Source organism: Oncorhynchus nerka, unplaced genomic scaffold, assembly GCF_034236695.1.
Source record: "Oncorhynchus nerka isolate Pitt River unplaced genomic scaffold, Oner_Uvic_2.0 unplaced_scaffold_4101, whole genome shotgun sequence".
NCBI lineage: Eukaryota > Metazoa > Chordata > Actinopteri > Salmoniformes > Salmonidae > Oncorhynchus > Oncorhynchus nerka.
The window spans coordinates 753-14,402 of NW_027037194.1; the positions used below are offsets into that span (position 1 = coordinate 753).

Here is a 13,650-nt window from a genome sequence, read left to right on the forward strand (position 1 = left end):
GCAGTAAGGTAACAGTGTTGGGTTACGGGCTGCTCACCACAGACCCATTATAACACTCTATAACCCTCTGTGTGTTATATAGGGGGATCAGTAGCAGTAAGGTAACAGTGTTGGGTTACGGGCTGCTCACCACAGACTCATTATAACCCATTATAACCCTCTCTGTGTGTTATATAGGGGGATCAGTAGCAGTAAGGTAACAGTGTTGGGTTACGGGCTGCTCACCACAGACCCATTATAACCCATTATAACCCTCTCTGTGTGTTATATAGGGGGATCAGTAGCAGTAAGGTAACAGTGTTGGGTTACGGGCTGCTCACCACAGACTCATTATAACCCATTATAACCCTCTCTGTGTGTTATATAGGGGGATCAGTAGCAGTAAGGTAACAGTGTTGAGTTACGGGCTGCTCACCACACACCCATTATAACCCATTATAACCCTCTGTGTGTTATATAGGGGGATCAGTAGCAGTAAGGTAACAGTGTTGGGTTACGGGCTGCTCACCACAGATGCACGCCCCCTGGTGGAGGCTCTGACCAGACAGAGGTTTAATGTGGTGGTGGTGGATGAGTCCCACTACCTCAAGTCCAGGAACGCAGCCAGGTCTAGGATACTGGTACCACTCATCCAGAACGCCAAGCGGGCCATCCTACTGACGGGCACCCCGGCCCTGGGACGGCCAGAGGAGGTACGGTACCCCCGAAGGTCCGAACACACGCCATCCCCCGATCACACATTTCTGTCCTATTCTGACGTTTGAACCAGCTTGGCTCGCTGGGATCCTATCATTCCTTCAGTACGTCACAGATCTGCATTGAACCTGTCTGTACCTAGAGGAAGCATGAAGGGCTGGTTGAGTACAGATGGTCTGGGATTTAAAGGCTCTAGAAACCATTGCAGCTCTGTTCTTTCTGTAGTATTTATAACTTTAAAATGACACACACACACACACACACCAGCCACAGAGCCCGTGCCAGAGAACCAGCATCCCTCCCTTCCTTCCACCCACACGTTCCTATTGTTCCCGACACCAAACCTTCCATTTCCCCCTGTAACAGCAGAGTATTCTGTAACAGCAGAGTACCCTGTAACAGCAGAGTACCCTGTAACAGCAGAGTACCCTGTAACAGCAGAGTATTCTGTAACAGCAGAGTATTCTGTAACAGCAGAGTACCCTGTAACAGCAGAGTATTCTGTAACAGCAGAGTATTCTGTAACAGCAGAGTATTCTGTAACAGCAGAGTATTCTGTAACAGCAGAGTATTCTGTAACAGCAGAGTACCCTGTAACAGCAGAGTACTCTGTAACAGCAGAGTACCCTGTAACAGCAGAGTATTCTGTAACAGCAGAGTATTCTGTAACAGCAGAGTATTCTGTAACAGCAGAGTATTCTGTAACAGCAGAGTATTCTGTAACAGCAGAGTATTCTGTAACAGCAGAGTATTCTGTAACAGCAGAGTACCCTGTAACAGCAGAGTACCCTGTAACAGCAGAGTACCCTGTAACAGCAGAGTATTCTGTAACAGCAGAGTATTCTGTAACAGCAGAGTATTCTGTAACAGCAGAGTATTCTTGGCTCCACTGGGCTGCTGCAGTGCTTTGATGAGGACCTTCACAGTGGCTGTAGTTATTCACAGTGGCTGTAGTTATTCACAGTGGCTGTAGTTATTCACAGTGGCTGTAGTTATTCACAGTGGCTGTAGTTATTCACATGGCTGCTGCCTGAAAAGCTCCATTTGAATAATTGTCCATTATTATCATCATGGTAGAAATGTTCCGTTTAGTGCCTTGAAGAGTGATGATGGTTAGAATGGAGGGGGCAGAACACATCTGCCACACCTCTCTCTCACACACACACACACACACACACCTCTCTCTCACTCACACACACACACACACACACACACCTCTCTCTCTCTCACACACACCTCTCTCTCTCACACACGCTCACTCACTCACTCACACATTACATTACATTTATTATGTTTCCACAGCTCTTTATGCAGATAGAGGCTCTCTATCCTAGGATGTTTGGAACGTGGAGTGACTACGCCAAACAATACTGTAACGCCCACTACAGGTAACACCCTACACACACACATACATACATACATACATACATACATACACACATACAAACACACACACAGTAATAATGACCATTGTCATGGTGAAAATGCTACTTCTCCCAAAATGACAAACAGCAGTGTGTACATACTGGGCAGTCGCATAATGACACTGCAGCAGACAGACACACTGACCCAAACCCTGGTGTCTGTCCCTCTCAGGGTCTTTGGTAACAGCAGTGTGTACATACTGGACAGACAGACACACTGACCCAAACCCTGGTGTCTGTCCCTCTCAGGGTCTTTGGTAACAGGAGACAGTGGGATTGTTATTGTCTGTCCCTCTCAGGTTCTTTGGTAACAGGAGACAGTGGGACTGTTATTGTCTGTCCCTCCCAGGTTCTTTGGTAACAGGAGACAGGGGCCCAGGGTCTTTGGTAACAGGAGACAGTGGGACTGTTATTGTCTGTCCCTCTCAGGGTCTTGTAACAGGAGACTGACTGTTTATGATCTGTCCTCTCCGGGTCTTTGGTAACAGGAGACAGTGGGACTGTTATTGTCTGTCCCTCCCAGGTTCTTTGGTAACAGGAGACAGGGGCCCAGGGTCTTTGGTAACAGGAGACGGTGGGACTGTTATTGTCTGTCCCTCCCAGGTTCTTTGGTAACAGGAGACAGGGGCCCAGGGTCTTTGGTAACAGGAGACAGTGGGACTGTTATTGTCTGTCCCTCTCAGGTTGTTTGGTAACAGGAGACAGTGGGACTGTTATTGTCTGTCCCTCTCAGGTTCTTTGGTAACAGGAGACAGTGGGACTGTTATTGTCTGTCCCTCCCAGGTTCTTTGGTAACAGGAGACAGTGGGACTGTTATTGTCTGTCCCTCCCAGGTTCTTTGGTAACAGGAGACAGTGGGACTGTTATTGTCTGTCCCTCTCAGGTTGTTTGGTAACAGGAGACAGTGGGACTGTTATTGTCTGTCCCTCTCAGGTTGTTTGGTAACAGGAGACAGTGGGACTGTTATTGTCTGTCCCTCTCAGGTTGTTTGGCAACAGGAGACAGTGGGACTGTTATTGTCTGTCCCTCTCAGGGTCTTTGGTAACAGGAGACAGTGGGACTGTTATTGTCTGTCCCTCTCAGGTTGTTTGGCAACAGGAGACAGTGGGACTGTTATTGTCTGTCCCTCTCAGGTTCTTTGGTAACAGGAGACAGTGGGACTGTTATTGTCTGTCCCTCCCAGGTTCTTTGGTAACAGGAGACAGGGGCCCAGGGTCTTTGGTAACAGGAGACAGTGGGACTGTTATTGTCTGTCCCTCTCAGGGTCTTGGGTAACAGGAGACAGTGGGACTGTTTATGATCTGTCCCTCTCCGGGTCTTTGGTAACAGGAGACAGTGGGACTGTTATTGTCTGTCCCTCCCAGGTTCTTTGGTAACAGGAGACAGGGGCCCAGGGTCTTTGGTAACAGGAGACAGTGGGACTGTTATTGTCTGTCCCTCCCAGGTTCTTTGGTAACAGGAGACAGGGGCCCAGGGTCTTTGGTAACAGGAGACAGTGGGACTGTTATTGTCTGTCCCTCTCAGGTTGTTTGGTAACAGGAGACAGTGGGACTGTTATTGTCTGTCCCTCTCAGGTTCTTTGGTAACAGGAGACAGTGGGACTGTTATTGTCTGTCCCTCCCAGGTTCTTTGGTAACAGGAGACAGTGGGACTGTTATTGTCTGTCCCTCCCAGGTTCTTTGGTAACAGGAGACAGTGGGACTGTTATTGTCTGTCCCTCTCAGGTTGTTTGGTAACAGGAGACAGTGGGACTGTTATTGTCTGTCCCTCTCAGGTTGTTTGGTAACAGGAGACAGTGGGACTGTTATTGTCTGTCCCTCTCAGGTTGTTTGGCAACAGGAGACAGTGGGACTGTTATTGTCTGTCCCTCTCAGGGTCTTTGGTAACAGGAGACAGTGGGACTGTTATTGTCTGTCCCTCTCAGGTTGTTTGGCAACAGGAGACAGTGGGACTGTTATTGTCTGTCCCTCCCAGGGTCTTTGGTAACAGGAGACAGTGGGACTGTTATTGTCTGTCCCTCTCAGGGTCTTTGGTAACAGGAGACAGTGGGACTGTTATTGTCTGTCCCTCCCAGGTTCTTTGGTAACAGGAGACAGTGGGACTGTTATTGTCTGTCCCTCCCAGGTTCTTTGGTAACAGGAGACAGTGGGACAGTCGTGGTGCCTCTCATCTAGAGGAACTCCACCAGCGTCTCAGTGAAATCATGATCCGGAGGCTGAAGGTCCAGGTCCTCCCCCAGCTACCCCCTAAAATACGCCAGCGCATCCCCTTCGACCTGCCCAAAGACGCTGCCAAGGTAACGGACAGACAGACGGGCAAACAGACCGAAACACACACATACACGCTGACAAACGGCTGGACGGACGGACCCCTCTAGGCAGAGGGGAGACGGGGTGATAGGCAGAGGGGAGACGGGGTGCTAGGCAGAGGGGAGACTGGGTGCTAGGCAGAGGGGAGACTGGGTGCTAGGCAGAGGGGAGACTGGGTGCTAGGCAGAGGGGAGACTGGGTGCTAAGGCAGAGGGGAGACTGGGTGCTAAGGCAGAGGGGAGACTGGGTGCTAGGCAGAGGGAGACGGGGTGCTAGGCAGAGGGGAGACTGGGTGCTAGGCAGAGGGGAGACTGGGTGCTAGGCAGAGGGGAGACGGGGTGCTAGGCAGAGGGGAGACGGGGTGCTAGGCAGAGGGAGACTGGGTGCTAGGCAGAGGGGAGACGGGGTGCTAGGCAGAGGGGAGACGGGGTGCTAGGCAGAGGGGAGGCGGGGTGCTAGGCAGAGGGGAGGCGGGGTTAGGCAGAGGGGAGACGGGGTGCTAGGCAGAGGGGAGACGGGGTGCTAGGCAGAGGGGGAGACGGGGTGCTAGGCAGAGGGGAGGCGGGGTGCTAGGCAGAGGGGACGGGGTGCTAGGCAGAGGGGAGGCGGGGTCTAGGCAGAGGGGAGGCGGGGTGCTAGGCAGAGGGGAGACGGGGTGCTAGGCAGAGGGGAGACGGGGTGCTAAGGCAGAGGGGAGACGGGGTGCTAGGCAGATTTTACGGGGTCTAGGCATTGGGAGACTGGGTGCTAGGCAGAGGGGAGACTGGGTGCTAGGCAGAGGGGAGACGGGGTGCTAAGGCAGAGGGGAGACGGGGTGCTAGGCAGAGGGAGACGGGGGTGCTAGGCAGAGGGGAGACGGGGTGCTAGGCAGAGGGAGACTGGGTGCTAGGCAGAGGGGAGACGGGGTGCTAGGCAGAGGGGAGCGGGGTCTAGGCAGAGGGGAGACGGGGTGCTAGGCAGAGGGGAACTAGGCAGAGGGGGCAATGGAGACGGGGTGCTAGGCAGAGGGGAACGGGGTGCTAGGCAGAGGGGAGACGGGGTGCTAGGCAGAGGGGAGACGGGGTGCTAGGCTACGGGGTTAGGCAGGGGAGACGGGGTGCTAGGCAGAGGGGAGACGGGGTGCTAGGCAGAGGGGAGACGGGGTGCTAGGCAGAGGGGAGACGGGGTGCTAGGCAGAGGGGAGACTGGGTGCTAGGCAGAGGGGAGACGGGGTGCTAGGCAGAGGGGAGACTGGGTGCTAGGCAGAGGGGAGACTGGGTGCTAGGCAGAGGAGACTGGGTGCTAAATATTCTGAAAATATCCCCTCATTATCATATCTCTCTCTCTCACACTCCCCCACCCTCCCTCTCTTGCTCTCCCATCCTGTTGCTCGGCAATAGTATCTAATTTACACTAGTTATCATTTTATCTCCCATTGCCATATGGTTTTTATTTCAGTCTTGCCCTTTTCCGTTCATGTAAAGTAGCTTTCATACTGATCAGCACTCGCTGTCTGTTCTATAAAACTGAATGCATATTCAAACATTCGCCAGTTCATTTCTATTTCATTGAACTTTATTTCCATCATATCTGCATTTTGTGGACTCTTTTAACCACGATGAGCTCTGTGGACAGTATACTCAGCTCTCTACCCTGTGAGCTCTATACCGCTCTATCCTGTGAGCTCTATACCTCTCTACCCTGTGAGCTCTCTACCCTGTGAGCTCTCTACCCTGTGAGCTCTATACCGCTCTACCCTGTGAGCTCTCTACCCTGTGAGCTCTATACCGCTCTACCCTGTGAGCTCTCTACCCTGTGAGCTCTATAGCGCTCTACCCTGTGAGCTCTCTACCCTGTGAGCTCTATACCGCTCTACCCTGTGAGCTCTCTACCCTGTGAGCTCTATACCGCTCTACCCTGTGAGCTCTCCTACCCTGTGAGCTCTATACCGCTCTGCCCTGTGAGCTCTCTACCCTGTGAGCTCTATACCGCTCTACCCTGTGAGCTCTCTACCCTGTGAGCTCTCTACCCTGTGAGCTCTATACCGCTCTACCCTGTGAGCTCTCTACCCTGTGAGCTCTATACCCTGTGAGCTCCCTACCCTGTGAGCTCTATACCGCTCTACCCTGTGAGCTCTCTACCCTGTGAGCTCTATACCGCTCTACCCTGTGAGCTCTAGAGCTCTCTACCCTGTGAGCTCTATACCTCTCTACCCTGTGAGCTCTATACCGCTCTATCCTGTGAGCTCTATACCGCTCTACCCTGTGAGCTCTCTACCCTGTGAGCTCTATACCGCTCTACCCTGTGAGCTCTAGAGCTCTCTACCCTGTGAGCTCTATACCTCTCTACCCTGTGAGCTCTATACCGCTCTATCCTGTGAGCTCTATACCGCTCTACCCTGTGAGCTCTCTACCCTGTGAGCTCTATACCGCTCTACCCTGTGAGCTCTATACCCTGTGAGCTCTATACCTCTCTACCCTGTGAGCTCTATACCTCAAATCAAATTGATTTATAAAGCCCTTCTTACATCAGCTGATATCTCAAAGTGCTGTACAGAAACCCAGCCTAAAACCCCAAACAGCAAGCAATGCAGGTGTAGAAGCACGGTGGCTAGGAAAAACTCCCTAGAAAGGCCAGAATCTAGAAAGAAACCTAGAGAGGAACCAGGCTATGAGGGGTGGCCAGTCCTCTTCTGGCTGTGCCGGGTGGAGATTATAACAGAACATGGCCAAGATGTTCAAATGTTCATAAATGACCAGCAGGGTCAAATAATAATGATCACAGTGGTTGTCGATGGTGCAACAGGTCAGCACCTCAGGAGTAAATGTCAGTTGGCTTTTCATAGCCGATCATTGAGAGGATCTCTACCGCTCCTGCTGTCTCTAGAGAGTTGAGAACAGCAGGTCTGGGACAGGTAGCACGTCCGGTGAACAGGTCAGGGTTCCATAGCCGCAGGCAGAACAGTTGAAACTGGAGCAGCAGCACGACCAGGTGGACTGGGGACAGCAAGGAGTCATCAGGCCAGGTAGTCCTGAGACATGGTCCTAGGGCTCAGGTCCTCCGAAAGAGAGAGAAAGAAAGAGCGAGAATTAGAGAGAGCATACTTAAATTCACACAGGACACCGGATAAGACGGGAGAAGTACTCCAGATATAACAGACTAACCCTAGCCTCCCGACACAAACTACTGCAGCATAAATACTGGAGGCTGAGACAGGAGGGGTCAGGAGACACTGTGGCCCCATCCCATATACCTCTGTACACTGTGAGCTCTATAGCTCTGTACCCTGTGAGCTCTATATCTTGTGAGCTCTAAACTCGGTGATCTCTATATCCTGTGATCTCTATAGCTCTGTACCCTGTGAGCTCTATATCTTGTGAGCTCTAAACTCTGATCTCTATATCCTGTGAGCTCTATAGCTCTACCCTGTGAGCTCTAAACTCTGTGTGCTCTATACCCTGTAAGCTCTATAGCTCTCTATCCTGTGAGCTCTAAACTCTGTGATCTCTATATCCTGTGAGCTCTATAGCTCTACCCTGTGAGCTCTAAACTCTGTGTGCTCTATAAACTAAGTGTGAACTCTATAATCTCTGAACTAGCTCTCTAGTCTAGTGTGTAAACTCTGTGAGCTCTATACCCTGTAAGCTCTATAGCTCTCTATCCTGTGAGCTCTAAACTCTGTGTGAACTCCATAATCTCTTAATTAGCCTCTGTGAGCTCTCTAGTAGTGTGTAAACTACTCTGTAAGCTTCACTCTCCGCTAGCCTCTGTGTGAGCTCTCTAGTGTGTAAACGTTACTCGGTGAGCTCTAAACTCTGTGTGCTACGCTCCTCTCCTCTTTGTATAAGGCTGAAGTAATGAGGTAGAACTCATCCTCTGTTACCTCTGTCAGCCAGAGGAATACATGGCCCGCACATTCCCTCTTTTCTCTCTCTCTATGATCTCTCTTTCTCTCTGTGATCTCTCTCGCTGTGATCTCTCTCTCTCTCTCTGATTCTTTCTGTCTCTCTCTCTCTCTCTGATTCTCTCTTTCTTTCTCTCTCTCTCTCTCGCAGTACAAAGAGACCTCACCTGCTGCTGCACTCAAATCACATGCTGTCACACACACACACACACTCCTCAGCCTACGCTCTCCACTGGCTGGCTAATTTAAGGACTGTATGTATGCAGTCAGTGTGAATGAAATAATTAATTTATGCATGTATGGTGCATTCAGAAAGTATTCAGACCCCTGAATTTTTCCACATTTTGTTACGTTACAGCCTTATTCTAAAATCGATTACATTTTTTTGAATCCTCAGCAATCTACACAAAATAATAATGACACAATACCCCATAATGACATCACAATACCCCATAATGACATCACAATACCCCATAATGACATAATGACATCACAATACCCCATAATGACATCACAATACCCCATAATGACATCACAATACCCCATAATGACATCACAATACCCCATAATGACAAAGCAAAAACAGTTTTTTTTAGAAATGTTTGCAAAAGTATTAAAAACAAATACTTTATTTTCATACATATTCAGACCCTTTGCTATGAGACTCCGCTGCATCCTGTTTCCATTGATCATCCTTGAGATGTTTCTACAACTTGATTGGAGTCCACATGTGGTAAATTCAATTGGTTGGAAATGATTTGGAGAGGCACACACCTGTCTATATAAGGTCCCAATGTTGACAGTGCATGTCAGAGGCACAGGAGTTGTCCATAGAGCTCCCAGACAGGATTGTGTCGAGGCACAGGAGTTGTCCATAGAGCTCCCAGACAGGATTGTGTCGAGGCACAGGAGTTGTCCATAGAGCTCCCAGACAGGATTGTGTCGAGGCACAGGAGTTGTCCATAGAGCTCCCAGACAGGATTGTGTCGAGGCACAGATCTGGAGAAGGACCTTGGTTAGGGAGGTGACCAAGAACCTCGCCCAATTTTTCAGTTTTTGATTTGTTAAAAAAGTTTGAAATATCCAATAAATGTCGTTCGACTTCATGATTGTGTCCCACTTGTTGTTGATTCTTCACAAAAAAATACAGTTTTATATCTTTATGTTTGAAGCCTGAAATGTGGCAAAAGTTTGAAAGTTCAAGGGGGCCGAATACTTTCGCAAGGCACTGTATGTGTTGTCTTCTCAGAGCTGCTTCCTGATTCTTCTACAGTAATACCCCTAACTCCCTAAATACTCCTTCATGCTGCCTTTCTACACTAACTCCCTAAATACTCCTTCATACTGCCGTTCTACAGTAACTGTCTAAATACTCCTTCATACTGCCTTTCTACAGTAACTCCCCTAAATACTCCTTCATACTGCCGTTCTACAGTAACTCCCCTAAATACTCCTTCATACTGCCTTTCTACAGTAACTCCCCCAAATACTCCTTCATACTGCCGTTCTACAGTAACTCCCCTAAATACTCCTTCATACTGCCGTTCTACAGTAACTCCCCTAAATACTCATTGTGTTTCACCTTGAGAACAGACTGTGTGTGATTTATTGTATTGGGATAGTGTGTTCTCCATCTTCAACATCCCCTTGTCACAATCCAGCTATAATTGGGCTAGCCCATGTGACCTACCTAGGCACTACTGACGTGAGGAGAGGAGAGGAGAGGAGGGGAGGGGAGAGGAAAGGAGAGGAGAGGAGCGGAGAGGAGAGGAGAGGAGAGGGAGGGAGGAGAGGAGAAGAGGAGGAGGAGAGGAGAGGAGAGGAGAGGAGAGGGGAGAGGAGAGGAGAGCGAAGCGTCTTTGGGAATTGTCTTGTCTTTCGTTTTCTCCCTCCTTTCTCTCCACCTGAAGGCGGAAAAGTAGGGTACCATCCATAGCAACATGTTCTGCCCTTATAGCAAACAGAGAAGAGGGGAAAAGAAAGAAAGAGACAGGCCTTTTGACGTGTGTGTGTGTGTGTGTGTGTGCAGGAGGCGAGCGGCAGCTTGGAGGAGTGGGAGCGCCTGATGAGGACGATGGGTTCGGGGGTCTCTGCCACGGACAACCCCTTCACTGAAGTCATGGGGCTCGTGACACGCATGTACAAACAGACCGCCATCGCTAAGGTACAGTGTTTATACACACACAGGCACCTAACCCCCTCCTGGCCCAGCACTTCTGCACCGTTCTAGAAAAAAGCTCTCTGTCACTCTCGCTCTCTCTCCTCTCTCTCTCTCTGTCACTCTCGCTCTCTGTGTCTCTCTCTCCCTCTCTCTCTTTCTCTGTCTCTCTCGCTCTCTCTCTCTCTGTGTCTCTCTCTGTGTCTCTCTCTCTCTCTCTCTCTCTCTCTCTCTCTCTCTCTCTCTCTCTCTCTCTCTCTCTCTCGGCAGAGAGGTTCTTTGTTAAAGGGTGATGTCAAAAGGTGAGAAGCATGTTTTTTTTCTTCTCCTCAGATGCAAGGCCCTCCCTCCCATAGGTTATTATGCTTCACATTACTCAGAGCGCATCGCCATGGGAACAGAGTGAAGATCTGCCACCCCTTAGTGAAAGCATTCTGGCTGGCCATCATAACTCTGGACAGCCATAACTGTGGCCTTTCAATTTCTCCGTTTTTTCACAGCAGACCGAACCCAAATATAGCGGAACCTTTCCAAGGTGTTACTTCTGATGTGGTTGCCATGGTACTGCCACCAGGCAAGAATGTCAGCCGTTAACTTCAGGTGACTTTAGGTGAAGGAAGCCGACTTGGTACGCAGGATACAAAAGTTTTTCAACAGAAAACAGAAAACAAGCACAGATAGTACCTCCACCTCTTTCGCTCCGTTTTAGACCGTTTTACTTTTTGTTTGGTGTCTAACTGAACATGACCCAGGCTCCTCTGTAGAAAGGATCCCGACACCAAGGTTAACAAAGCCTCAGACGGCCTCCGCCTGCTCAACGTAAATCAACGGAGGAATCCTTCCTCACCGGTTGGCTTGTTTCGCTCCGTCTTGTTTGCTGATTGGTTCCTCTCAGTTTCCCTTCCTCCGCTTGATTAAAGTTCACCGTTGCGTCGCTGTAGACGCGTCATCTTCCTGTCTCATTTCCTCGCCCTTTTGGTTGGCTGCCGCTACACACACACACTGACAGAAAATAACTTTTTTGGGGGGGTGAGTGGATACACACACACACACACACACATCTCGTGTCACTTCTGAAGCGTATGTGAATGCCTGGCGAGTGGACCATGGATGCATCCCAAATGGCACCCTATTCCCTACATTGTGCCCTACTTTTTACCAGAGCTCTATGGGCCTTGGTCAAAAGTAGTGCACTACATAGGGAATAGGGTGTCATGTTGGGACCGAGTTTGGCAGTGTGAAAAAAGGGGACAGGGTTTTTATTTTTACCCCGTCTACCAGCAGCAGCAGATGCTCCCAATTACCCAGAGACCCTGCTGCCTCTGATGATGGACTTTAAAGAGAGATAACATATCACTGCTTCAGTGGACAGGAAGTTTGTGTTGCACTAATTAAACGTCTGCAGAGTTAAAAGCAACCCAGCAACCCAGTAATGAGAAGTTCCCATCAGCAGATGGAGGAGGGGGCTTCTAGCTAGACCTGCTTAGACCTACTTTCATTATCCTCCCTCTGAGAGGAAAGGCCTTCTGATAATTAACAGTCCAAGTCTCTAGGTGAGCGAGGAGAGACTGGTGAGAGACTGGTGAGAGACTGGTGAGAGAGACTGGTGAGAGACTGGTGAGAGAGACTGGTGAGAGAGACTGGTGAGAGACTGGTGAGAGAGACTGGTGAGAGAGACTGGTGAGAGACTGGTGAGAGAGGTCTGAAGTCCAGGAGGTGTGTGGCATGTGGACAGCAGGACAGGACTGTCGATTGGGGGGGTGTATCGTATATGTGGTCCTTCAAGACAAATATATGTGAAGTCTTGAGTATGTGTCTCATAGCAATTCATTCCCTTCCTTCCTGTGGTTGATTTCCCCTGTATGGCCTTCGCATAGAGATGCATTCTAATATGTTGTTGTTGCATTTCTATTGGCCCCTCTGTGGTCTCCTCCTATAGGCCGGAGCAGTGAAAGACTACATAAAGATGCTGCTGGAGACTGAGAAGTTAAAGTTCCTGGTGTTCGCTCATCACCTGACCATGCTACAGGCATGTACCGAGGCTGTCATCGAAGCCAAGGTAACGGTTGTTCACTCATCACAACTAATGGACACGCACACCTCTCCCACTGTTCAGCAGCCCCTCTGTCACATATTCCCCACTAAGGGGCCATCTCTGTCCCTCTCCCTGACACAGCACACAGATGTGCCCTCAGGCACTTTCCCAGACCTGTCAAACTGTTATGGAGATTGTTCCATACCGGTCTTCAAATCCTAAACCACTTAAAGGTTGAGGAAGTTACTCTAGAAGCTAGCACATTCATTACTTACCAACAACTGCTGCAAATTACACTAAAACTACATCACATATTGAAGTTGACATTTCTTGCGTTGTCTAGGAAAGTTGTGTGGTTCAGAGTGCAGTATTTTTTGTTGTTTTATAGTGAAACATGTTTGCTAGCTAAGGGCTTTGAAGAAAATAAGATTTTAGCTAATAGGGAAAAGTAATAACTATAACTATACTGAACAAAAATATAAAGCAACATGCAACAATTTCAAATATTTGACTGAGTTACATAACCCTGATGTTGTCGTCACAGCCCTGCGTGGGGGTCATAGATTCCCAGGCGTGGGGGTCATAGATTCCCAGGCGTGGGGGTCATAGATTCCCAGGTGTTGGGGTCATAGACTGTCACTGTTTACACAACACCAGTGAGTTCCACCCTGCAGCTCCAGGTAACCTAGCGGTTCGGAGCATTGGGCCAGTAACCGAAAGGTTCCAATCCCCGAGCGGACATGGTGACCAATCTGTCGATCTGCCCTTGAGCAAGGCACTTAACCCAAATTGCTGGTGTAAGTCCCTCTGGATAAGAGCGTCGGCTAAATGAATAAAATGTAGATGCCCTGTGTGTGTTTGGCTCTGAGTGCAGTATGGCAGATACATGCTAGTGTTGTGTGCTTTCCCCTCAAGTCTATACATGTTAGTGTTGTGTGTTTTCCCCTCAAGTCTACATGTTAGTGTTGTGTGTTTTCCCCTCAAGTCTATACATGTTAGTGTTGTGTGTTTTCCCCTCAAGTCTATACATGTTAGTGTTGTGTACATGTGTGCTTTCTCCTCAAGTCTATACATGTTAGTGTTGTGTACATGTGTGTTTTCTCCTCAAGTCTATACATGTTAGTGTTGTGTGCTTTCTCCTCAAG

At 49.3% G+C, this 13,650-nt stretch overlaps 1 protein-coding gene across 1 annotated transcript; it reads left to right on the plus strand.

Annotated features, from left to right (window-relative positions):
- Positions 1 to 460: 460 nt before the first annotated feature.
- Positions 461 to 12,529, plus strand: LOC135566584 (DNA annealing helicase and endonuclease ZRANB3-like; the record flags this gene model as incomplete). The annotated part of the gene is made up of 5 exons (XM_065014267.1): positions 461 to 692; positions 1,999 to 2,084; positions 4,245 to 4,416; positions 10,342 to 10,476; positions 12,410 to 12,529. Coding segments are annotated over 5 exons (745 nt in total), but the record flags the coding sequence as incomplete, so codon positions are not given.
- Positions 12,530 to 13,650: the final 1,121 nt, after the last annotated feature.